The sequence below is a fragment of the Triturus cristatus genome, chromosome 11, assembly GCF_964204655.1.
Source record: "Triturus cristatus chromosome 11, aTriCri1.1, whole genome shotgun sequence".
Taxonomy (NCBI): domain Eukaryota; kingdom Metazoa; phylum Chordata; class Amphibia; order Caudata; family Salamandridae; genus Triturus; species Triturus cristatus.
This window is the reverse complement of record NC_140594.1, coordinates 1,052,901,417-1,052,929,082: the sequence shown is the minus strand read 5'-3', so window position 1 is coordinate 1,052,929,082 and position 27,666 is coordinate 1,052,901,417. Positions and strand designations below refer to the sequence as shown.

The 27,666-nt window shown below is 45.0% G+C and overlaps 1 protein-coding gene across 7 annotated transcripts in view; it reads right to left on the bottom strand.

The window, feature by feature from the left end:
- MCF2L2 (MCF.2 cell line derived transforming sequence-like 2) overlaps window positions 1-27,666 on the bottom strand; it is a 2,345,299-nt gene that overhangs the window by 36,326 nt on the left and 2,281,307 nt on the right. For all 7 annotated transcript variants that reach the window (XM_085635348.1, XM_085635350.1, XM_085635347.1 and 4 more), the window contains one exon: window positions 12,005-12,123. In XM_085635348.1, coding sequence (XP_085491474.1) covers window positions 12,005-12,123 — 119 coding nt within the window. The remainder of the gene's footprint in view (window positions 1-12,004; window positions 12,124-27,666) is intronic.

Here is a 27,666-nt window from a genome sequence, read left to right as displayed (position 1 = left end):
CTACCTCTCCCATGGGATAACATTATTACATTTAATAAGTGATAACTTTTGTTTGGGGCAGGTAATAATATCATGCTTGGTGTCTGAGGAATTGTAATTGAAAATCCTCTTTAATGGTAAAGTTGGATTTTAAGTCACAATGTTGAAAATGCAGTGTTTTAGAAAAATAGCATTTTCTTGTCCTAATCATTGCAACCTGCAATCTATTTCCTGGGTCACATGACTGGGTGTAGTTGGCCTTTGTGTATTCCTCCCAGACAATATAACAGTAGGGGGTATGGGTGTTAGCAGGATGTGCCACCTTGACTTAATGGGGGGAGGGGCAAAGCTGTCAACTACCACACTTTCACTTCGAAGTCACTGGCCCAGTTCACACACAAAGGACTTCACACTCACCAATTGTACCCCCAGACAGACTACGGCCAAGGCACGGTGGCTGGAAATTCCAAAAGTCTCTGTAGGGGAAAATCTCCAGTAGCGTCTCCCACTTCAAAAGCGGCCCTAGGAATAAAAATTGGAACCTCAGGCCCTCTTTCCAGTACATTCCTGGACCTGTGGATACTACAGAAGGAGGACTGCCCTGCTACCAGAGGACGACCCTGCTCCTTGAGGCATGCCCTGCAGTCTGAGAAGGAAGACTGAACCTGCACCCTTTATCCCAGGCTGGAATGACTCCAAGGGTCAGCTGACAGATCTCCTGTTCTGAGCTATATGGACACAACAAGCTCCAGAGACCTTTCTGCAACTGCCAAGCTGGCCTACTGCACTGTACATGCCTGCACCTGCAACTGGACCTGCTTTAGCCCTGCTGGCCTCTGCTGGAGTTACTTCATGAGCCCCAAGAAGTGACTCCAAGGCCCTGGACCATAGGTGTGGCATCAGCTGAGCTCCTCCTTGAAGAAAAGGAGAAATCCTGAAGTTTTGGGTTTTTCGCAACCACAAACAGTTTGCAACACAATCTTGCCACCTGCATGGATCACCAATGTAAAGCTCAGGTGAACCCAACTCTTTGTGCTACAGCGAGGGCCAGCAACACAAGATTTGCACTTAGCGCTACAGCATCGACAGCCAATGATGACTGTCAAAGGGAATCTTGCGACGCACTACCTGCTCCTCATAGCCTCCAGCACCCCGAACTGGAGTCTTCAAGCTGAACTTTTTTACATGGACTAACCTAGTCCCTGTATCTGACTTGTGCTCCATCATGGTTGGCCTGAACTTGTTATTTTCACTTGGCCTCGCACAACCAGATAACCGAGTGGCACTTTTAGGGACTATACCGCTCTTAAATCTTCAAAATTGCCTATCTCCGGTTCTACTGATTAGATTTTTGTCATTTTGGGGTTAAATAATTTATTCAATTTTGCTCCATTTTTTAATGGTATGGGATTCTCCTTGTGTTGTGTTTTCACTTTATTACTGTTAAAGTGCTGCCTAAATTCTTTACACATTGCCTCTAAGGTAAGCCTGACTCCTTTTGTGCAAAGCTACCAGAGGGTTAAGGACAGGTTAATTTAGTGACTTTTATGGATCACCCTAACAAGGATTGTGGCTGTTTCATCGGAAGGGCTCACACCCCGCTCAACCAACAACCCAATTTCTCATTAGCAGCCATACTTATGATGCTCAAGTCGGGTAGAGATACTGAGGATCTGGGATCTTTACACCCCTCTTAATAAGTAATACAGGCAAAAAAATATCAGCCAAAGAATTGGCAAATAGATTGCGCTAGGTAATGAGTTGCCTGGTGCAAGAGGGCCAAAGTGGCTTAATTCCTGGGCACATCATCAATGTAAGGTGGCTTAACCATGTACTTCAAGTTATAGAGGACTCAGAGAAGCAAGGAGTGTTAGTGGGGCTAGATATAGAATGGTGTTTGATACCCTTGATTAGTCAACATGATGACATTACTCAAAGAAATGGGGCTGGGCCCTATATTTCAGAGCTGTATTCAAATTCTATATACCGACCCCACTGCAAGGGTAAAATCAGGTCACAGCCTGGTGTTGTCCAGATAGAATATCGAAAGAGGCACCAGACAGGGTTGCCTCCTTTCCCTGCTGCTGGTCGCCTTGGCTGCGGAGCTTCTTGGAATCCGAGGGAAGTAATGAGGGACTGGGGCATAAGGATAGGACAAGCAATGCACATAGTGTTGTTGTATGCTGATGACACCCTCCTGTACCTAATGCTGCCAGAGGTAGCGGTACCCAGAATGTTGCAAGAATTTGACAGGTTCAGAGGTGTACCAGGTCTGCAGATTAAAAAAAAGTGTGATGTTTCCTCCGACGGTCAAATAAGACATAACAAGACCTTATGGAGCTGAGCATGAAATGGGAGAGGGATAGGTTCTGATATTTTGTAAAACAGGTCGACCATAGGGCAGACAAACAATATGCTTACAGTATGGGAAAGATACTCCAAGGCCTATGGGCTTCAATTACATTTTGGAACACTTTCCTAGTTTTTACCATGGGTAGAGTAGTAATCACAAACCTGGTGGTTCTTCCTCAATGCCTGTACACTTAACAAAATTCTATGTGCCCAATCACTCGGTCAACCATTAGAGAATTAGATACTCTGCTTATATCATTGGTGTGGGTGGGCAAGAGGAGCATAATCCTGCTTGACACCTTAAAAGGGATAGAGATGGCAGAGGCCTGGGGCCACCTGATGAGGAGCTGTTCTATATTGCGTCTCAGCTGCAACAAGCAGTACACTAATACACTGAGGAAGATACCTGGGAGAAGAGGCTTCTGGTGGGGACCTTGGGGAGATGACATTGCTAGAATGTCTCATGGAGATGGGGTTAGGGAATTCTCACATTGGGGTCCCCACAGATAGTATGCCAGGTGGCTCTACCTTGGGAAACAGCAGTCAAGAAAGTCCTGAACTGACCTATTTTCTCAGATCCTTTCAGATTATGTGGCTCCAGCTGTTCCTCGCTATAAACCAAGTCATGTCCACGGCCTGATGGAGGGAAGGTGGTTGCTTTACCATGACAAGGAATTTATTTCCTTAGGAGAACTGTGTGGGTCTTTTGAGCTGAGCTAGGGACAGTTTTCACAATAGGCAAATCTTAGAAACAATGGCAGGGGAATAAGGACAGATTTCTCTGCAATGGTAAAGACGTCTGCCACACTCAAAGTTCTTCTGGAGGCTAGTCAGGGTTGTAGGATAGTGTCACACCTGAAATAGGTCTTTAAAATGGACAGATTCTATTACCCGTGAAAGCCACATAGCACTGAGAAGATGGCTTACAAGAAACCCTCACAGACAGAGAGTAGGAAATGTCACGCACCCAGGTGCAGGAAATAGCAAGTAATGCCAGATTTTAAATGGCACATTTCAATTTTCTGCAGTGCACTTACCTTACCCCTGTTGAAGCTGCACAAGATATGTGAAAACAGATTTCCTACATGTCCCAAGCGTATGGGAGAAGAATTCAACATTCTTTCCCATGTCTTGGATATGTAGATATAGGCTGAATACTAGGGATTGGTGATTACGACTCTGAGGCGAGAAACAGCTTTTAAGATTGAGTATACTATAAAACAATGTTAGCTGAGTATTGACTCAAAACCTGAAAAAACAGCAACATAGATTTGCAATTCTGGGTTTATTGGCGGATAAGCGTAGGATAGTGATACATTGGCTCTCCAGCAGGGTACCCACAGTATCTGCATAGGAACGGTATGACTTAGGCTGGGCCTGAGAGGAGCAGCAGCAAATGAAAGATGTCAGAACAGATGAGGTGATAACTGAAGATTTAGCAATGTGGTAGAAATGACTAACTCATTAACTAGACTCTTAGAAAAAGATGACTAGAAACACTGAACTCCCTACGTGGTGTAGCAGTGTGGGCAGCAATCGGATGAGGGCATGAACTAATGCCATTCAGCAGAAGGTCAATATAACCTTCTGAGACATTTGCTTTTGCTGTTGAGGCATCCCCAGATATTTTATGGGGTTGAATTTACACGTAGGAGTGGTCTTAAATGACTGGGTTCAGACACACCACGACCACTCACCTGATTCAGGTTTAAATAACAGGGTGTATTGTTTATTTCTTTTAACCCGTGTATTACGTTAATCTTTGCACTTTACCCTTTTTTCCGTTCCTGATGAAATGACGAAGTATCCAATAGGGACCAATAGGGCGTGAAACAGGTCGACACCATGACATTTTATAACTACTCACCTCTTTTTTTTAAAAACGAACCGACCCCTCTCACTAGAGTAAGGCTGCTCGAGTTCTTTTTTCCTGCTTTTAATCATACCGAATGGACCCAAGAATAAATACTACCAAGGGGAACCGTTACGTTATTTTTAATTCACTTGCACATTCCCCACATACTTGCTCTCACCCCTGCGGCGTTCCTTTCAAACGATCTCCGCTAAAGAGCCCTCTCCCGGGGCCTGTGAGGGAATGCAACTTCACCCCCACGAGGAGCCAAACATCCTATGATGAAGCATTATACCTTAATGGGTGTGTGAGGGCAACTCTTCAAATTTGGGGAATTCCCCTGTCAAACACTTTCCCTCCCATCCAACCTGATATTCATCTATTCAGACGGATTACCACCAACTTTCCCTTTTCTCACACTCTCCGCTGCCGATTAGGCTAGCGTTTGTTCAGAGGAACAGTTACTCTCTAGTGATTTTGACACTGGTATGTATGCCATGTCGACTTTCACTTTTCTCTGCACCAAAACACTCAGCCAGCAATGGCAGTGTGTGTGTGTTAAGGTACAGGACCTCTAATATGTGTTGCAGCCCTTAGAGGCCTTCCCTGGTCACAGTTCCCTTGGTACCTCTGGTACCTTTACAAGGGACTTACGTGTGGCCAGAGGGGTGCCAATTATGGGTACAATTGTACAGTTTTGAGAAAAAACACAGGCCCTGGAAACCTGATTGGCAGCGACCAAGGGCATATCAAGTCACAGTGCATCAGAAATCTGTCAAAAAGTGGGGGTTAGTGCAACACAAACCCACTTTCTAACACTGAACTTCTTTAGAGGGTCTTTTTACATGTTCTTGATGCGATAAAACAAACTTTTAAAAATAGTTTTTGATTGGTTTGATCTCCTTGCTGGGGACAAGTATGGCAGCTAGGAGGGCATGCTGGGTTGTATAAACCATTGATTGGACCAGTCGGAGTCTACAGGAAACCCTAATGTTGTGTGCAGAAGGTTGTTACGGTGTCAGTGGTGGTTCTCAATAAATGAACAACAGAATCTATTAACAAAAGGCCATAGTGTGTAATAATGGTGCGGGTGGGGGGGGGGGGTATTTCAAGTATCAATGATGATTAGGTTTACTTTGGAATATCAATAGGTATTGCGGAATGTGAAATAATAAATAAATGTACTTAAAAAAAAATATAACAAAGAATACATATAGCTATAGTCTGCACAGAATAAGCTATATTTTTTCATATAGAGAAATCTTTTCTCTTAATAGCCTTCAAATATCTGAGGTAGGGGCACTTTCACATCCAAGTTGTATACATACTCCAGCATTTTTTACCAGGAAAGTTAAGAATGCAAATTAGGTGTGAAAAAACCCGGGGAATATTTGTGAACAAAGGTTATAATATTTTGAGTAGAAGGAGGGAGTTCACAAACTTTCAAATGGTCATGGCCCCCCGTTCTAGTGGGACGGCTTACCTTCCCATGCCTAACCCTATCTTGCAAACAAATAACTAAAATTATGACTTTTCCATTTCTTTAAGAGGCATTTTGAAGAGTACAATTCCTCAAATCCTGATTCGCCGAATCATGATGTAGGATTTCTAACCGTTAATCCAACTGATACATTACTTGCTTCTTAAAACTCTGTTGATGCCTTCATTGGCTCTTTCTGTCCTGCCTAGTTCCCAAATTGATCAAACACAGCATTGAAAGCAGCCCTCATTACATGGAATTGTCGAAGTCATGACCTCTCAACTAAACCCAACTTTATGTGGATGTAATATATGCCTGCTCTACGTTTTTGTGGTATTCTGGTTGTCATAGAGATGCTTTGCCTGTGTCACCTGGTATCCTTGGCTCATTGTTATGTCGTATTAATGTTCTTACTGTTACCTAGGTTAAAGAATGTAATTATTTGAAGGTGGGTTCCATGACCAGGGGTGGTTGGGAGAGAAAACTGGATACTGGTAGAAGCTGGCTGTGGCATTGGATGGGTCCTGTTATTTGGAATAAACCTGCTTATATTTGGTGGATCTCCTGAGTCAAGACGTCTTATTTCATGCAAAGGAGTTTCTTACAATGGCGTAGTCGGCAGCTGGACATAAAGAGGACCCAACATTCACAACGCTCTGCTTTGTTCATTTTATCCAGGTTCTGTGTTATTGATTCAAGGGCTGGGAGCTTTCGCCGTGAAGTTCGTAATGGGTGTTATGTGATCGTCACGGGCTCGCCCCTAGTGTGTAATTTATACACTTCTACTGTAAAAGTGACACGGTTTCCTCTGGTGAAGTATCCGTGTTTTAAAATTCGCTGGGCATCCTACCTTGTTGATGTACTGTAAGGCGTCATCTCTCCTTGTGTGCCGATGTGAAGTGTGAACCTTCCTTTGTGGGGTCTACAGCTGAGGCATCGACTTTGTTTACGTCTTCGTTGCATCTGGAGGAGCTCTTTATTCTTCGGTCTCGCAGCGCGAATGATGACGTACTGGAATCTTGCGAAGGGATTCAGTAGATTACGAGTGATGTCATTCGTGTGGGCGTAAGCACGTTCGTTGGAATCAGAATTCAACATCACTGCGTGTGTGTCACTGGTGGCAGATTCGTCGCAAGGGAAAGAATGTGATTCGCAGATTCATCGCAGGAGGAGCAGTTCATCACGGAGAAGAGAAGAATAACTTTAAACGGAGTTTTTTTTGTTTTGTTTGGGTTGTTCTTGTAAGTGCCCGGTCTTTCTGCAAAGGATACTCAACGCCTTGTCATCAGTTGTTTGATATGGTTTGAAACACGGTGAGCGGGTGAAACGATCCTGCATTTTTAGCCACTCTGTTGTCAATCAAATCTGTCACATTATGTGAGAGCACTCATGGTGTGGTGACTGGATCTACTGTGGAGCATAAATGGACAAAGAGTTTGTATTTTGTTGTTTTTAAGAAGGATTCAAATGAAAGTTTGTACAGTCATTACTGTTTATGTTTATATTCCTTCACTTTGATTGTAAATAACATGACAACATTTGTGTTTTGAAGTGTTATTTTGAGCGACACTGCCATCTACTGTTCTATTGTTTTTTTAATATTATTTTGTGGAATGTAATTGAAAGAGCAGTAATAGGTGTGTCCTTTATTACATTGTGTATTGGCAAGGTACACCATTACCCTTTACTGTTGGGAAACTCAGATTTTAGGTGTCTTGGATTTAACTATTGCTTGTCGTGAGTTTCAATTTATCTATAGAGACCATGCAGAATGTTACTGCCCCTCCATTTTTTTTATCGGAACCTGGTGAACCCACTATCAAGTGGAAAAAGTAGAAAAAGGTTTTTGAACGATATGCCAAAGTCTGTGGTATGAATCTTGGTGCAGAGAGAAAGACTGCCCTTCTTTTACATTGTCTTGGTTCGGAGGGACAAGATGTTTTTGATCATTTAGCAGATCTCCCAGCTTTTGAAAGCAGGGGTTTAAATGAATATGATGTTTGTATAAAGAAATTGGATAATCATTACCTACCGAAAGTTAGCACTATTCTTGAGAGATATCAGTTCACTAAGAGGTTCCAAAATGATGGAGAATCAATAGAAATGTATGTAACGCAACTAAGGAAGCTTGCGTCTTCCTGTAAATTTGAGCAACTGTTGGAAGAGAGAATAAGAGATCAGTTTATGTTGGGGTGCAACTTAGAGAAGGTTCCTGATGAGCTCTGGCTAAGAGATGAACCCTCCTTAGATGAGGTATTGCAAGTTGCGAAAAGAATTGAACATTCTTTGAAGTGTGTTGACACCTTGAAAAATGACGGTAAAGTCTCTGTTCAAACAGTTAAAGAAGGCATTGGTAGCAAAAGCATGCCCAAAGGTGATGAGGCTGTTAAGACTAAAACGAAATCGTTTGTTCCAAAATGTTTTAGGTGTGATAAACTTGGGCATTATGCTAATGATAAAAAATGTCCGGCACTAAAGGCAATTTGTGCGAAGTGTAAGCGCAAGGGTCATCTCTCTGTTGTTTGTAAGACCAAAAATTCTTCAAGCAATGTTAAAACTGTTGAGACAGAATTTCAAGAGGAGGACTTTGTATGTGGTCAAATTGTGGTGCAGGTTCAATCTGATGTTCAACAAAACAAGTTTGGGGAGCATAGATCTTGTCCATTGGATAAAATACAGGTTGAGGGTGAGTCTACAACGGTACTGTTTGATTCAGGGGCAAAAATAACTATTGTCTCAAAAACATTTTATCAAACAAAACTTGCAGGGAAGGTAAAATTACTTAAGCCGGATATACGTCCTTTGGCTTATGGGGGTGAACCTATACCATTGTGTGGGTATTTTATAGGTTTGATAGAATATGGTGGAAGGTATGTATCTGGGAAGGTGTATGTCTCCAAGAAGGGCGACAGTATCATTAGCTGGTTCCATCAAGCGGATTTGGGGGTTATGTTGGATCCAGGAAGTTCCGCTCAAATCATTCTGAAACAGAACATTCATTCTGTTCATCTAAATTCTCATGAGGGTGTTCTAAGTGACATTAAAGGTAAATTTCCAAAAGTATTTAGGGAGGAATTAGGTTGTCTTAAAATTTTTAAATTGAACATACCCCTACGTCTGGACTCTCAACCTTCTATTTGTAAAGTTAGGAGTGTCCCTTTGGCAGTGAGGGAGGAGATGAAGAAGGAATTAGACAAACTGAAAGATGGAGGAATAATTCTTCAACACGGAGTGGCTTGCTCCGGTTGTCGCTGCACGCAAGGCCAATGGGTCTCTGCGTTTATGTGTGGATTTGAGGCAAATAAACAAGTGTGTGGTTGTGGATAAATATCTGTTACCTAATATCTCAGAGTTGCTCACATTGTTGGGTGGTGCTAAGGTCTTCAGCACTATTGACTTAGCTTCTGCATATCATCAGATTGAGCTAGATGAGTCTTCCAGCGACTTGACTTCATTTATCACACCGTTTGGGACTTTTAGATTTGTTAGGATGCCGTTTTGTTTAGTGTCGGTGGCATCTGTGTTTCAACGTGCTATGGAAAGAGTTCTTGAAGGGTGTGATGGGGTTTGTGTCTATCAGGATGACATCTTGATATTTGCAAAAGACCACAGGGAGCATAGGAAAGTGCTTTTTGAGGTGTTAAACAGGCTTGAGAATGCTAATCTAACCATAAAATTAGAGAAGTGTTGTTTCGAAACCTATTCCATTCATTATTTAGGGCACACGATTTCTGGTGCTGGTATCTCGCCGAAGCTTGATTTGGTTAACACAATTTCTCGCATGCCGCCTCCATCTTCAAAAGAGGAACTGATGAAGTTTTTTGGAATGGCTGAGTATTATAACAAGTTTGTTGAGGGATTTGCAGAACATTGCTCGGGCAGGAGGGCACTTTTGAAGAAAGGTGTGGAATTTAAATGGTCTTTAGAGTGTGACAAAGAATTTATTGGGCTTAAGGAAAAACTTTGTAATGCACCCAGTCTTAAGAGTTTTAGTCCTTCTAGAACTTCTGTTGTAACTACGGATGCAAGCATTAAAGGCTTGGGTGCAGTGTTGCAACAGGAGGGTGATAATGGATTAGAAACTATTACTTTCATTTCAAGAGGCCTTAAGGATGCAGAATCGCGTTATTCGGTAATTGAGCGAGAGGCTCTTGTTGTATTCTGGGCTATCAAGAAGTTAAAGAAGTTTTTATGGGGCACGAAATTTGTTGTGAAATCGGATCACAAACCTCTTTGTGAGATTTTTGAGAAAAAAGGTATTGATCAAGTTTCCGGTAGGATCAGTAAGTGGGTCATAGCTCTTCAAGAGTATGACTTTAAGATAAAATACATTCCTGGTGTTGAGAACACGGTAGCTGATGCTCTTTCTAGGCTAGTGGAGGGTTATAGTGAAGATGATGTGGAAGATGATTGGGCTGAGTGTGACTCGCGTGTGTGTTTGGTCAATTCTGGCGTTGTTGATGAGTATCAGTGGCGGGATAAGTTGTCTCATGATCCGGTATTATCTGAAGTGATGAGTTTAATTCAGAATGGGTGGTGTAAGAAAAAAGAAGGGTCAGGTGAAGCTGCAAAGTTTTGGGGGGTGAAGGATGAGTTGAGTGTGTGTGATGGTATTTTGTTACGGGGGACACGATTGATACCTCCTGTAGAGATAAGGAGAGTGTTGGTGGACATGGCTCATGAATTGCACTCTGGTATGTCCAGGACAAAAGAGCGACTTCGTTCTTCGTATAGGTGGCCTGGAATGGACATACAAATTGAAAGAGTCATTAGAGATTGTTTGGTGTGTGCCACAAGTGATAAATCGAAAATAGTTAGAGTTCAACCTATGATTATCAGGGAACTTCCAAATGGCCCGTGGAAAGAGGTAGCTTTAGACATTGTAGGTCCCATTCATTTCAATGGACAACACAATTATATTTTTGTGCTGTTGGATTTATTTTCAAGGTGGCTTGAGATTCAGTTTACTTCTGGTATAGAGACTGTTCACGTGATCAGGTTTCTTGAGAATCTCATGGCTAGAGAGGGTTTCCCAGAGTCAATCTTAACGGATAATGGGGTACAATTGGTCTCAAAGGAAATGGAGAAGTTTTTAAAGGATAGAGGCATAAAACATAAAAAATGTTCCTTATATCACCCTGAAACTAATGGGATGGTTGAGAGGTTCAATAGGGTGATTAAAGAGACAATATCTTTAGCAAAAAGCTCTGGGAAAAACTGGAAAGAGCAAGTTTTAAAAAAAATTGAGAACTATAGGATGACTCCGCATAGTTCAATGGGTCAGTCTCCTTTTGTGCTTTTTAAAGGCAGGGCTCCTTGTACCCAGGTTGAACCGTCATGGGTTCGACGTTTGGGAGATGCTGTCTTTGGTTCCACAGTCATAAAGAACACTGAAGGATGGAGAAAAAGAGAGGAGAAAAGGGGTCTAGATAGGAAGGCGAATTATGATGCAAGGAAATCTACTAAACGTACAGAAGTCAAAATTGGTGATAAGGTTGTTGTAAGGCTTCCGGGCTCTAAAGTAAGTTTTTCTGAACCTTCGTATGTAGTTAAATTGTTCAATAATGCTGTAGAACTAATGATCATAAAATATGGAACTTAGGAAGGATTTATGTGTGTTCTGATTTTGGTGTGGATTCAGACAATACATTTAGAGATGATACTGTGTTGTCTGATTTCTCACGAAAATCTTCTAGAGTTCAAAGAAAACCAGATTATTTGAAAGATTATGTGTCATAATTGGTTGTGTTTCATTACAGTTTTTTTTTTGCTTGTGTATATTTTATCAACTTATGTTTTTTTTTGTTTTTTTTGTTTGTTGACGGAGGGAGGTGTGTGGTATTCTGGTTGTCATAGAGATGCTTTGCCTGTGTCACCTGGTATCCTTGGCTCATTGTTATGTCGTAGTAATGTTCTTACTGTTGCCTAGGTTAAAGAATGTAATTATTTGAAGGTGGGTTCCATGACCAGGGGCGGTTGGGAGAGAAAACTGGATACTGGTAGAAGCTGGCTGTGGCATTGGATGGGTCCTGTTATTTGGAATAAACCTGCTTATATTTGGTGGATCTCCTGAGTCAAGACGTCTTATTTCATGCAAAGGAGTTTCTTACTGTTTTATGAATCATCAGTGGAAAATAACTTTGCACTAGGGCAGTGTTCCAAACTGAGGACAGTTTACGATGTTAACTTATAACAGGTAGCAATAACAAAAATATAAAATGGAAAAAACTAACAGGAGGGGAAGGTGATGAGTGAGAATAAAAGTGGATATGCCTGTTAGCATTCAAACATCTGAACGAAAAATAAGGAAACATAAATGAATAAGTAGAAATGTACTATACGTTGTTAGCATGAGTTTCTTCATCTATATCAGAAGAGTTGGAGAGCTCATCATTGCTGGAAGGGATGGTCTCAAAATCCTCATATGTGTCGAGCGAGGGAATGTGCCTGTTTGGCCAACCTGAAAAAACAAAAATGTAAAGGTGGTCAAATGACATTGAAAAGAACTAATATATTACCGAGTTATTTTATGTTCTTACAGATACTTGCTGATAAGTCTTGTGAATCCACTTACACATATGACCAAGGGTTTGCTGCTGAAAATGAAAGGTAAAATTAAAAAGAAACAACATATCCTTTGAAATATTATTGAACTGATAGGTCTTCTCAAAACACTTATTACTACAACGATAATTGAATATTTTTAAACACATAGATCAATAAATACAAGAAAAAAATCTTTTTCGGGATGAGGAAAGAATAGAATGGAATACAGAAAAATGTTAAGACCTATGATTTGATGATTTGTGAATTCAATGTATATATTCACTGAGAAAACCAAAGGTTACAGGGACGTTATAGTTAGGCTCAGATTTTACACATGCAGAACCCAAGAAATTCAGCAGTTATACTTACATGTGCTAACTATAATCTACGCCTCCACAATGCACTGATTATGACCTCACATATTACATCCCTCATGACATGGTCAGTATAATCACTGATGAAATCTCAAGTGCGTCTGTGCACCCCTTTCCCCCTAGACATTTTGTGTCTCCTTCGCCCTTGAGGGGAACTATGGGGTGAGTGGGATCTCCTTTTCTTTAAGTTTATTAAGGTATGTTGCAGAGTGTGGGCAAATCAGGACCTGGGATGCCACCTGTCTGTTTGCACAGTATTGTGATGTCAACGGCATGCTAGATTGTGTGTCTACCATCTGTGTATATTCTTCTCAGTATCTCGTACCCTGTGGGGATGTCTGTGGCCTCCTCTTGTACACTGTGGGGATATCTGTGGGCCCCCGGAGTGTACGCACGCAGGTTTAGTGATGGTATCTTCTGTCTTGTCTCTGCCCAACTGCTTGCATAGTTCAGAATTCAGATTGTGTGTATTATAGCACAATGAGAGCACACCAATGGCATCATCTGCCACCTTAGTGCCACATTCTGGCACATCCACTGCGCTCCACTCGCTGGGACCCCCACAGGAGTTCCCCATGTTCAATGCTATTTCTGTTTCATTTCCAGCGCACAAGGAGCTGGTGTCAGGTACTTATATCTGCCCCACCCAGTGGCCATCCTCTTTGCTCCCCTGGCTGCACACGCTGTCCAGGCATGCAACTAGATGAGTAGAGGCAGGTAGTTTCCTTTTTTTGTTTGTTTGATGTGAGCTGACCGGTCTTGTCGTTGTTTGGTTCTCGGTGTCTGTTAATGTAAATTATGGGTTTGCCATTCTCTTTGGGGATTATACGGCCAAAGGCCAATGCTTATGTATTTTAATGGTCAGGCTGTAGGCACTTTTGTCTCTGCATTTTAAAATAGGAATTTTGTATTGCAGCATCTGCTCTTCTTCTGCTTGTAGCACTTTAGAGCGCCGTTACAAATATTTTGAGGGTCATATCCGCTATGCGATTTGATTGGAGCGTCACTTCAGCGTGGGGTGTTCTAAGGGGGCTTGTCTCCCCGGCTTTGGGGCATGTGTTGCTACTGCAGGTGACTATACTATGGGAGAGGATGTCACATGCTCCATGGGGTTACAATGCTAGAGGACTGGTAAGATAGCGTTACAAATCCAGAAGTCCAATGCTACTATTGGGAATAAGCTAAAAACAGGATATGTACAATTGACATGTGATGCAGGGGCAAGGGGGTCCCCCAACTTGTTCTTTTTGCAAGAAGAGCTACTTCAGCTAAAGGTAAATTACCTGGAGCTACTAATACAATTCTGTCTCCATCCGGGCCACATCATGACGTCCCTGCCCTGACTCAAGCTTGTGGTCTGACACATGGAAGGACGCCTTTAACATGTGTAATCTGATAGATACACATGGTCGTGCTACAAGCCATGTAGTGTTGCCACCGTAGCATTAGGGCCTTCCATCGGTTCGGCTGGCTCCAAATTTAAGGGTGCTGCCTTTAGGGTTCATAACCTCCCTGAGGGATGAGCAGGGCTCATTTAGCTGTTAAGAGTATTAATTAGTTGGAGGATGCCATGTGCCCCGGTTATTGGGTAGGGGTTTATACTAAGGAGGTGTAGGTTCAGCGAAACAGGTGACCGCTGATCATCAGAAAGCAGCAGGGCTATTCGTAACCAGCCTGAAGGCCACAAATCGGGTACTGCCAGCAAATAACGTGTCTGGGTTAATTTGTGGCAGGAGATGGCTACAACAGCTTGGGTCTTGCATGCTACAGTACATGTTTCTGTGCACACTCATAAGTTTACTGGCTGTGGGAGGCACCACACCCTTCCAGGTAATAGTATCAATTAAAGGATGAGGCATGTTACTCCGAGCTAATTAAAGATACATTTTAACTGTATTTGACTGGCTTCAAATGCAGAAGTCGAATGTGAGGGCATGCCACCAGACAAATCTAGCTTACATGGTGCAGTTAAAGAAAGAGAAGAAAATGTAAAGAAACCACAAAGATTATAATACGGTCAAAACAAAGCAGGGCACTTTACTTGGTGATGCACAAAAGACAAATATCCACTGAAACTAGACTTTGACACAAAATTGGTTGAAAAGAGTTGCATCAAAAAATAGGTGTGCAGGGAAAATTCAGTAGCCAGTCACTGGAAAATATGCTCTCAGTGAAACCAGTCAAACAAGAGTGCATGCCACGGAATGCTTTACTTAAAGTTAGAGACCGCCTACCACATGACCAGAACAGGCAGGTAGTGTGGAAGTTGGTCGCCCTGGAAAGCGGGTCAGGGTTCTCAAGGTTGGAGAGCACAGGTTTAGAGGACAATGTATGACGAAGTTTATTGAAAACATTTTGCATTTCCATAATTTAGGAGAGTGCAGGTAAGATTTGGGCATCTATTTAACCAGCGTTTTCTCCAGCACAAAGTTTTTCTGCTGGTCTGCATCCTGGCAATATCTGTATCAGAACTTTGGGCCAACCACGCTAGGGTGGGTGCATCAGCACGACAACAAAGCATCAAAAGACTGTAGTTAGACTGGGGTGTATTTCCAGGCAACGAGAACAGGAAATTAACCAGAGTGCTAAGGGTGCATTTATGGGGGCCCCGGGTTACACCCCTGATTCAGGTCCACCCTGCTTTAGGTTAGGCAGTAGAGGCAAATGTAGCATCCTTGAATGGGCATGACACAGCCCCAACACCTGGGGACCTGTTATCAAATGGAGGAGGGCTTGGCCCCCAGACTGAACAACATTGGATAAATGTACTTTATTGGCCGATGAACCAAAGACAAACATTCACTGAAGCCGGATTTGTTCACAGTATTTTATCAATAAAACTATTTATACAAATTTATGGGCCATTTCAACAAAAAATGTGCTCTCTGTCATGGAGTTTGTGTTACAGGATGTGGTATATCTTAGCAGAAGTTTGGCACTGGTTACCTACGCGAGGGTGAGGACACCAGCGTGGAAATGCAGCATCAAAAGATCGTAGTCAGACTGTTATGATTTTGCAGACAATAAGGACAGGAAATGAAGCAGAACACTAGGGGTACATTCAGGGGGACCTAGGGACACATCATCTGTTATAGACCCACCCATGCTATGGTTAAGCTAGTGAGGCACACCTGGCATCCACGAAAAGGAAAGGACTCATCTTAAATTCTCTGAGACATGTTATCAAACTACTAGAATTGGGAGGGCCATGCCTAAGGTGCCAGCTCAAGCAATGCAGATATCAGCTGGCACAAGAATCTACTCTGTCCCCTCCCATTGACCCTCTCCAGTGGGTCCCTATTTCACTTGCTGGTGCTGCGTAGGGTTATCATTTTGAACCCGGAACTCTGCGCCTTGTCAAGTGTGGGGTAAACACAGGGCATAGTCAATCCCTAAAATATACTTACATTTGCACACAGTGCACAATGGAGTACACCACACAGAACTGTGCTTAACGAATAGAACAGTAGCTTCAAACTGGTCTCTAGGAGTCTGCTAGGGAAGCGAAAAAAGGCAGTAGCCGGTAAAGGTAATGGAATTGAGAGACCACAAGCAACAACTTATTTAAAAATATACTCATGATACTTGCCCACAGAAGGGTAAATTGCGACATGTACAAATTCACTGGGCAGAGGGGCTCTGGTTTCATGAGGCATGGCTTAATCAATACAAGTACCACAGGTGCTAAGATAAGGACAAGGGACACCTGTCAGAGGTTAATAGGGACACGGTTCCACAAGAAGCACTGGTAACGGAGGGTTGCAGATAATTAAGGTGCCTGCCATGGTGGGGGGAGCCCTGAATGTGACGATGGCCACAGCCAGAGCGTGTGCGGAGTTACAGGGCGATCTGGAGGCTGATTGGTACATAGGGGTACCCTCTCAATGAGCACAGCAGGGGTGCTCTATGCCAAACCCAAGTCGTCTTTACGGCTGGACCCTGGATAGAAACGCTCCAGGACATAGCAGTTTCCCTGCCTGCACAGGCGCGTGCAGGCAAACCTTTGTTTCCTCACGCTTGACGGGAGCCTTTATGAAACTCTCGCCAGCAAGAGCAAACAGCAAGTCTGCTCCCAGGGGGTGTGAGCTTTACAAATGCTCCCGTCCACTGGCAGCCGTCTTTTCATCTGTTTCCCTGCCTGCACTGAAGCGGGCAGGGAAACAGATCAAAATACTGCTCTTGTCCGGACAGAGCAGCTTTATTAGCTGCTCTGTCCGGACGAGGGCAATATTTTGATTTGTTTTCCTACCCACACTGAAGCAGGCAGGGAAATAGATCAAAATATTCCTCTCGCCCAGACAGAGCAGCATTAGTAGCCGCTCTCTCCTGGTGGGAGGAATGCCGGCTTCTGCTGTATGCAGGGAACCAGCTGCGGCCTAAGGGCCCCCAACGAATGTGTGGTGGGTGCCCTGGGTGGGCACAAGGGATCCCACATTTATTAATGTGGGCCCCGGTGGATGGGGTCCCCTGGACTGATAAGGGCTCAGGAAGAAGGGCCACAATGCATTAACTATAACTAGCCATTGTACTGTGCACTATGTTCTGTCACATTATACAATTTCAGATGTCATAAGTGTTGTTATTAATGCAATCAGTTCACATGTTCTAACTTCTGTAATATGCAAGGGTATAGGTAGTGGATGATAAGGGACCATTTATTGTTAATGTAGTGTGGCAAGTGGAGTGAGAAGGCTGTGTACGGAGGTGCATGAGTTATACGAATTTTGAGGTGGTGTGCAAGCATAAATGTGAGTTATAAGTATTACATAATAATTTGAAAGTGGTGCATAAATGTATACTTTAAAAATATAATTATAACTTTAGAATGTCTACTGTTTGTGTAGTTTAAATTGGGTTTGTAGAGCAAACATAAATAAAAAAATTCTAAATATAACTTATCTTTAACCTTTGTTTTTTTGTGTGAATTTCAATGGTTTTTGTAATCTTAGAATCAAATTTGGAATATTGATCCAGTTTAGTTTTGTGTAGTGGAGTGTAGTACGATATACTGGAGGACAGTGTTGTAAGGTCTACTACGGTTCAGTATATTATGGTATAAAGGAGAGGAGTAAAGTGGAATCAGGTATATTAGAGTAGTGTACAGTAGAATGGCATAATCAATCAATAAATCAATCAATCACTGGTTTGAAAAGCACGCTACTCACCCGTGAGGGTCTCAAGGCGCTGGAGGGGAGAAGTGGCACCTCTGGCTCAGCTGAAAAGCTAGGTCTTGAGGTTCTTCCTGAAGCTGTGCAAGGAGGGGGAGCATCTGATGTTGACTGGGAGTTCATTCGAGGCTTTGGCTGTGACGTAGGAGAAGGCTCTTCCCCCCTGCTCTGGTTCTGCAGATGCGCAGGGTGGCTGCTGGTGCGAGGTCGGCGTATTGCAGGTTTCTCTCGGGTATGTGGAAGGAGATTCTATTGTTGAGGTATTTTGTGTCCGGTGTTGTGGAGGGATTTGTAGGCGTGGGTGAGTAGCTTGAAGGTTAATCTCTTCTCGATGGGGAGCCAGTGGAGGTTTCGCAGGTGTTGGGTCATGTGCTCGTGTCGTGGGATGCTGAGGACGAGTCAGGCTGCAGTGTTTTGGATGGTCTGAAACTTCTGTAACAGGGCTTTGTTGATTACCGCATAGAGGGCGTTTCTGTAGTCCAGTCTGCTGGTAATGAGTGCGTGGGTGACGGTCTTTCTGGCTTCGGGTGGGATCCACTACAGGTCTTGCGGAGGATCCGGAGGGTGTTGAAACAGGTGGAGGCAACGGCGTTGGTCTAGAGAGTCATGGTGAGGGAGAAGTCTAGAATGATGCTGAGGTTCCGGGCGTGGTCCGTCGGGGTGGGGAGGTTTCCGAGGGCAGAGGGCCACCATGAGCTGTCCCATGTGGTGGGGGAGGATCCAAGGACGAGGACCTCCGTCTTCTCCGAGTTCAGTTTCAGGCAGCTGTTGCTCATCCAGGCTGAAACGCCTTTCATTCCTTCTTGGAAGCTGAGTCTGGTGTCTTCGGGGTTCTTCCAGAGGTAGAGGATGAGCTGGGTGTCGTCAGCGTAGGATATTATGCTGAGCCTATGCTGTCTGACGATGGCGGTGAGGGGGGCCATATAGATGTTGAAGAGAGTGAGGCTACAGTACAGGGGCCTAGAGTGAATTAGGATACAATACAGTGGCTTATATTAGAGTGGTATAGAGTGTAGTGGCGTACACTACAGTGGTATACAGTGAGATAGCCAGTCAGTACCAATATTTGGGCAAAATAAATACATGCACTTGATATTTGTACTGATGCCTAATGTATTGTTTTATTGCTCCCTTCTGGTGGTGTGTACTACTTGTATAGTAGTGTAGTGTAGGACCAGCAGTAGTGGTCACGTAACTTATCTGCTGTCTGGCTGGCCATATGACCCACCTGCAGACAATTGTTTTTAAAGTAGTTGTGGGGGACCTTAACTGTATATACGAACTTTTGACAACCCTGCAAGATGACCTCTGTAATGAAGAAGACCAAGTTTCGCTCCCTCCTGTAAAGCAGTGGTCTTCTGCAGTATTGCAACTGAATACATTTACTCTCAGAAACAGCCTTCGGGCATGCAATGAAAGATCTAAATCAGTTAGGGTGGGGAGAGTTACGTATACTCGTCTACACAACTCCAGCCTCATCGATATATTCATTTAGATATAAAACTGTGGTCAGGCTTGGCAGACATAGCGGTACAAAAGGGGGTGGTGATGGACGGAGCATCAGAAGCAATCAAACACTCACACCCAGTCAACAGATCTGGGTTTAATCCATCACCGTTCTTTAGCCCACTCTGCCACCCCAGTTCAGACATGGCCATATGCAAATCAGTCTGATCCTGTGCCTCATGGGAACAGTCCAGCCCGAACTGCCAAGCCATGCCTTCCCTGGACAGAAAACAAGCTTCCTAGGACCGGTTTCTGGCATTTCAGCCGTCTTCAGCCAGGCTTGCTTGAATCTAGTGGCATAGTGAGCAAGGGACTCACGTCTGAGCATACCCTGCCAACTTATGGCGAACAAAGCGGTACAAAAGGGGGTGGTGATGGACGGAGCATCAGAAGCAATCAAACACTCACACCCAGTCAACAGATCTGGGTTTAATCCATCACCGTTCTTTAGCCCACTCTGCCACCCCAGTTCAGACATGGCCATATGCAAACCAGTCTGACCCTGTGCATCATGGGAACAGTCCAGCCCGAACTGCCAAGCCATGCCTTCCCTGGACAGGAAACAAGCTTCCTAGGACCGGTTTCTGGCATTTCAGCCGTCTTCAGCCAGGCTTGCTTGAATCTAGTGGCAAAGTGAGCAAGGGACTCACGTCTGAGCATACCCTGCCAACTTATGGCGAACAAAGCGGTACAAAAGGGGGTGGTGATGGACGGAGCATCAGAACCAATCAAACACTCACACCCAGTCAACAGATCTGGGTTTAATCCATCACCGTTCTTTAGCCCACTCTGCCACCCCAGTTCAGACATGGCCATATGCAAATCAGTCTGACCCTGTGCCTCATGGGAACAGTCCAGCCCGAACTGCCAAGCCATGCCTTCCCTGGACAGGAAACAAGCTTCCTAGGACCGGTTTCTGGCATTTCAGCCATCTTCAGCCAGGCTTGCTTGAATCTAGTGGCAAAGTGAGCAAGGGACTCACGTCTGAGCATACCCTGCCAACTTATGGCGAACAAAGCGGTACAAAAGGGGGTGGTGATGGACGGAGCATCAGAACCAATCAAACACTCACACCCAGTCAACAGATCTGGGTTTAATCCATCACCGTTCTTTAGCCCACTCTGCCACCCCAGTTCAGACATGGCCATATGCAAATCAGTCTGACCCTGTGCCTCATGGGAACAGTCCAGCCCGAACTGCCAAGCCATGCCTTCACTGGACAGGAAACAAGCTTCCTAGGACCGGTTTCTGCCATTTCAGCCGTCTTCAGCCAGGCTTGCTTGAATCCAGTGGCAAAGTGAGCAAGGGACTCACGTCTGAGCATACCCTGCCAACTTATGGCGAACAAAGCAATACCAAAGGAAATTATGGACGGAGTGTTGAACATTGCAAGCACTCACCCCCAGTCAACTGATCTGGGTTTAATCCATCACCGTTCTTTAGCCCACTCTGCCACCCCAGTTCGGCCATGGCCATATGCACATCAGTCTGACCCTGTGCCTCATGGGAACAGTCCAGCCCGAACTGCCAAGCCATGTCTTCCCTGGACAGGAAACAAGCTTCCTAGGACCGGTTTCTGGCATTTCAGCCGTCTTCAGCCAGGCTTGCTTGAATCCAGTGGCAAAGTGAGCAAGGGACTCACGTCTGAGCATACCCTGCCAACTTATGGCGAACAAAGCAATACCAAAGGAAATGATGGACGGAGTGTTGAACATTGCAAGCACTCACCCCCAGTCAACTGATCTGGGTTTAATCCATCACCGTTCTTTAGCCCACTCTGCCACCCCAGTTCAGACATGGCCATATGCAAATCAGTCTGACCCTGTGCCTCATGGGAACAGTCCAGCCCGAACTGCCAAGCCATGTCTTCCCTGGACAGGAAACAAGCTTCCTAGGACCGGTTTCTGGCTTGGCAGTTCGGGCTGGACTGTTCCCATGAGGCACAGGGTCAGACTGATTTGCATATGGCCATGTCTGAACTGGGGTGGCAGAGTGGGCTAAAGAACGGTGATTGATCAAACCCAGATCTGTTGACTGGGTGTGAGTGTTTGATTGGTTCTGATGCTTCGTCCATCACCACCCCCTTTTGTACCTCTTGGTTCTGTAAGTAGGCAGCAATTGCTGCAAGGTGTAACCAAATGGATGTATATGCTAGGTTACACCTTTGTAGATGGAGCAAGTAACATATGATGTGCTGTAAGGACGCATTTAGAGGATTGATTGTGTTGTTGTGGCAGCAAACAACAAATCTTTTCCACTTTGCAGCATAGCATGCCCTAGTAGTAGGGCGTCTAGCTTCCCTGATAATATTCATGCAACAGGGGGAAGGTTAAGGTATCTGAATTCTAGGACCTCAGGAGCCAGATCGCAAGGTTGAGCTGAGCTGGGTCCGGGTGCTTGATCTCTCCATGGTTCTGGGTTAGGAGGCATGGTGAGAGGTGTAGCTTTTGGTGTGGTACTACCGAGAGTTCCAGCAGTGTGGTGTACCACGGTTGTCTGGCCCATGTTGGAGCCACTAGGATCAGTGTTAGGGAATGCTGTTGTAGCTTTCGCACCACTAATGGAATTAGTGGGAGAGGTGGAAAAGCGTATGCAAATTTGTTTGACCAGTTCATCCATATCGCATTGCCTTTGGACAATGGGTGTGGATATCTGGCGGCGAAGCTTGGGCATTTTTTGTTTTCGTAGGTGGCGAATAGGTCTATGTGTGGATGCCCCCACTTCTGAAAGAACGGGTGAAGAACCTGTGGGTGAATTTCCCATTCGTGAATCTGTTGCGTTTGTCTGCTTAGCAGATCTGCCACGGTGTTTTGGACTCCTGGGACATGTTGGGCCAGGAGAATTTTTTTTTGTGGAATTGCCCATCTCCATATGCTTTGTGCTAATTGAGAGAGAGCTGTGGAGAGTGTGTGCCCCCCTGTTTTTGAATGTAGTACATGGCAGTCATGTTGTCTGTGCGAATGAGGACTGCCTTGCCTGAAATCTGCGTCTGGAAGGATTTTAGGGCTAGGAAGATTGCCAGTAACTCCAAATGGTTGATGTGGAGTAACTTCTGTTGCGGCGTCCATGTGCCCTGTACTGTGAGGTGTAACAGATGAGCTCCCCAGCCGGAGAGCGATGCATCTGTTGTCAGGATTATTTGTGGAACCGGGTCCAGAAACGGTCGACCTCTGGAAAGGTTTGTGGTGTTCCACCACGGCAGAGAGCGATGGGTGCGACCGTCTACCAACACCAGATCTGTCAGTTGCCCCTGGGCCTGGTTCCACTGGCGCGCTAAACACTCTTGGAGTGGACGCATCTGGAGTCTTGCATGGGGTACTATGAAAATGCAAGAGGCCATCATCCCTATCAGTTGCATAAACACTCTTGCTGGGAGAGAGTGTTGAAAAATGAATTTCGGACGTAGAGCCTGTATGTTTGCAATCCTGGAAGGATTGGGATAGGCTATGGCTTTTGAGGTGTCTATAGTAGCACCGAGGTATTGTTTTGCGTGTGATGGTACCAGGTGGGACTTTTGGTGGTTCACTGTGAAGCCTAGCTGGTGAAGCAGTTGGATTGTAGCGGCGGTGTGTTGCACGCATTGTTCGTAGGACGTGGCTTTTATTAGCCAGTCGTCCAAGTATGGGAAGACGTGAATGTGCTGTCTTCTGAGGTGTGCAGCCACTACTGCTAGGCACTTGGTGAATACCCTTGGTGCTGTTGTTACCCCGAACGGGAGAACCTTGAACTGGTAGTGTTGCCCGTCCACCACAAATCTGAGGTACTTTCTGTGAGCCTGGTGTACTGGGATGTGAAAGTATGCGTCTTTTAAGTCCAGAGTGGTGAGGAAGTCGTTCTGGGAGAGGAGTGGAAGAACCTGTTGAAGGGTTACCATGTGAAAATGGTCTGAATGTATGTAAGTATTTAGAGGTCTGAGATCTAGGATAGGTCGTAGAGTCTCGTCTCTCTTTGGAATCAGAAAGTACAGGGAGTAGACCCCTAAATTTTGTTGATTGATGGGGACCTGCTCTATGGCTTGTTGTTGCAGGAGGGAGATTACCTCCTGTTTTAGTAATGTAGCATGTTCTTGAGACGTTGGTCGTTGCCTGGGTGGAATGTTTGGGGGGTAGATGTTAATTCTAGGCAATACCCTGAATGAATAATTTGGGTCACCCATCTGTCTGAGGTGATTGTCTCCCAGACGTGAAGGAAATGTTGTATTCTGCCCCCGACCGGAGTGGAATGGTCTAGAGGGAGCAGGGGAAAGTCATTGGGTAGGTGGTGTGGCAGAGCGGGCGGTATTTGGCTTGCCTCTGCCTTTATTATTATTACCTCTGTATCCGCCTCTTTGATAACCCTTTGTGAAGGTAGATTGAGGAGGGGATTTGTAGGACGTTGAGGCACTATCCGAGGAGTAGCCTCTGCCCGTGCCCCGAAAGGAAGAGCGGCGAAAGGAGCGCCTAGGAGTGTGTGACTGTAGGGCTCCCATGGATTTCGCCGTGTCAGTATCTTTTTTCATCTTTTCGAGGGCTTCATCAACTTTTGGGCCAAATAGATGATCTTGGTCGAATGGGTGGTTCAATATAGAGGCTTGTACCTCCGGTTTAAAACCTGAGACTCTGAGCCAGGCATGGCGACGGAGAAGGACACTGATGTTTATGGCCCCGGAGGCTGTATCTGCTGCATCTAGGGCACAGCGTATAGAGGTGTTAGTTATTGTTTTTCCCTCTTGGATCAGTTCATTAGCCCTATTCCTGTATTTTTCAGGGAGATGGTGCATGATGGTCTCTAACTCATCATAATGCGCCCTGTCGTATCTGGCCAATAGCACTTGCGTGTTGGCGATACGCCATATATTGGCGGCTTGTGACGCAGTGCGCTTCCCTGACGCGTCTAGGAGCTTGGACACTTTGTCAGGTGGTGGTGCTTCGCCTGACGCCTGATAATTTGAGCGCTTCCTAGCTGTACATACCACTAGGGAATCCAATGGTGCAGGGCCTTTAATGTATGAAGGGTCTGTGGGGGCGGCTTTGTATTTTTTCTCTATACGGGGGTATAGGACCCTGGCCCTGACTGGGTCTTTAAAAACCTCCCGTGCATGTTTGATTACTCCCTTTAACATAGGTAGAATGGCAGTAGACCTATGTGCATTATCGAAGGTGTCTAGGAGAAAATCTTCCTCCACTGGGTCAGTATGTAACTCCACCCCGTGGTAATGTGCCGCCCTTTGTAGTAGGTGATGAAAGCCTAAGGAATCTTCAGGTGGGGATGGCCTAGATGGGTAAAGGTCATCCTGTGGGACATCTGGGATGTCCGGATTGTTATAGTCGTCCCATGGGTTTGGAGATCCAGTAGGGGTGGGGTCTTGTGGCACATCTGCTGGATCATAATAAGGGTCTCCTAGATCGTCTGGGACTGGAGACAAGGTTGGAGAACGATGAGGCAGGGGTGGAGAAGGTGGAGGTGGGAAGGGTGGAGGAGGTGGAGGAGGTGGGGAAGGCACTCTGAAAGGGGAGGTAGAAGTGTCCTTCCTCTTTGGAGGTGGAGGTGGAGTTGGTTTATCCAAGTGTCTCTTTTTTGAAGACAGTGTAAAATGTCCTGTTTTTGGATCCTTGGTAAGTGTCTTTTGCAGAGGATCTGGTGTGAAAAGTTCTTGCGACACTGGTTGTTCGGTCGGCGCCGAAGTTTTCGGGGCCGACGGCTTTTTAGGTTTGTCTAAGCCGTGCTTCTTTGGGACCTCCGATTTTTTGGTCGGTGCCGAAGAAGGCTTCGGCACGGGAGTGTCGGTGCCGAGGGCCTTGTGATGTTTGGTCGGCATCGGAAGGGTAGGTTTCGACACCGAAGGCTTTGGTGCTGGGTTCGGTGTGGAGGTGGAGGCTGATCTTTTCTTCGGTGCCGAAGGGTGTTTTTCGGTAGCGCTGGTAGGCTGGCTCGAGCCCGAGCTGCCGGAAGGCTTAATAGGCTTCTTTACCGGGCCCGAAGGTGGGGTGTGAGAAGCAGTATCCTTGGTCTTGCCTAGGCCCGAAGGCGAAGGTGTGACCGAAGCCTTTTTGGGTATCGGCATGGGTGTGGGAGGGGGTATTGTACTCACGACCCTCTGCGCCGGGGTGATGTCCTCCACATCTGAGTCGTCGGCCTCGGAAGCACTGACGAGGTCGTCATCCTCTTCTTCGATGTTCTGCTGTCCCGGAGCTTCGACGTCGTGCCCGAAGATGTCGACTGGAGCAGAGGTCGAGGAGTGCGCCATGTTGCGTCTAGCCCGTCGATCTCGGATAGTCTTTTTAGATCGAAAAGACTTGCAGGCGGGACAGTCTCAGGCCTCGTGTTCAGGGGAGAGGCAGAGGTTGCACACCTCATGAAGATCGGTGTGGGGAAACTTGGACCCACATCGAGGGCACTTCTTGAAGGGAGTTCTTTCCATCAGCCGAGACCGGAGCCGGAATAGGCCCGAAGGCCGCCGTCGACGACCGGAATCGAAGAAGTGCCGAAGAGAAGGTGATTAAGATGATTTATTATCTGAAGGGTCTCGATGAGCGAGGATTTTTGCGTCAATCGTTGAACTGGAAAAGTTCGGAACCGGAGCGCGAAGTATTACATCCGAGCCCGATGGCGGAAAAAAACAATCTGAGGATGGAGCCGAAGCCCATGCGCAATACGAACCAAAGGAGGAGTCACCAACCTCGTGACTTCCAAAGACTTTCCAAGAGGAAAAACAAACTGCAAACATCCGGGCCCAACACCAGATGGCGATTTATGCACAGTGTAGAATCTGCAGCTCATATGCCTCAAACTGGACATTTCTTAGTGTAACCAGCACTGTTTGTTTATATTTTTTTAGCAAATGACAATAAAAAAAAAGGTGAAAGTTTGGACCATGTTTGATTACATGGGGGTGACCTTATTGGCACTTTGACTGGTCATTCCATGTTCAGAAATGAAAAATTAAGCTTGATCAATATTATGGGGGAATTTTAACACATCCTCATATCAACCAATTTCCCCAGCCTTAGAGATCTATAGCTGTCAATCACTGGGGGCCGCACGGTGTGGTACTGAATTATGGGGTGTTTGTGACGCTAGGCCCCTTGAAGTAGCAGAAAATCGCTTTTGAGGGGCTTGAACAAACTCCCAGTAAGTGCCCCCTTTTTTTCCTTTTCAACTAGATCATGGATTAAAAAGATGTTTACGATGTAGTGGGGCTGAAACCTTTAATGTATTGGCAAAGACTATGGTCAGCCCCCAAACTTATATTTCTTCGAGGTGCCTTGGAAGACGTAATGGGGCAGTTAGGGTCCAATAAGATTTCCTGGTTTAGGGTTGTTGGGGATCAGTTGAGAAAGATTGGTTTTGGCAATCTCTGGTCAACACCAACGGATATTGCACTGGTCTCCAAACAGGCACTGAAAAGAGCATTTTGGAAATCTGGGGACCAGAATACTGAGTACCTTTAGGGTGGGCTCCCTCACTGCCTCTTTCTTGGAGTTCAAATTTGACTACTGTTTTGAATCATTTTTGGATGAGGTACCCCATACCAGAACCCTGTACTTAAGGTTCCAATTAGAGCCTTTGCCACCGCATGGAGGTCTGGGAATTCGGAGTCTGACAAAACATGTCCTTTCTGCCCTGGCTGATCAAAGTGGTTGAACATGTAATTCTATCTTGTCCAGCCTATCATGGTCCAAGAAAATGTGTATTTTGCCACTTTGTCATAATTTGGGTATAAGGAATTACAGCATCACCCTTAGAATACTCAGAAGTAATACAAGCCTGTCTATTGTCTTTGCAGTCTCAAGGTATTTTATGTCTATGTGGAGGTTAAGACAGAAAAAGGTGTCCCCATAATGCTGCTGTGGTTTTACTGTAATATATTTAGTCTGATCTTTTTTCTCTCTTTTATAAGCTCTGCATTTTTATTTGCGTTTATACATTTTGAATTTATCTGGCGCTTTTATGGCCTTTTAGGCCGAATTAAAGATATTGACTGACATTGGGATAGCATAGAGTAGCATGTGGTGAAGTAGAGTTAAGTTTTCTAAATATTGTAGAGTGCATTTGCAATTTGCGTCCACTGTACTGGCATACAGTGGAGTGTTATAGACTGGAGTGTTGTACATTGTAGGAGCAATTATTGGAATATCATATACTGAAATAGCAAACAGTCAAGTGGCATACAGCAGACTCTGGTACAGTGGAGTGGTGTAAAGTGGAATGGCGTACACTGGTGTGGAGTACCATTCGGTGGAGTGGCGTATAATTTAATGGTGTACAGTGGGCTTAAATAAAGTTGAGTGTGGTACAGTAAAAAAAATCAGTGGCATATACTGGAGTGCCGTACAGTGCAGTGGTGCAGAATGGTGGCGTATACTGGAGTAGTACAAAGTGTAATGCCATACAGCGGAGAAGTGTAGAACTGAGAAGTCTTCAGTGTAT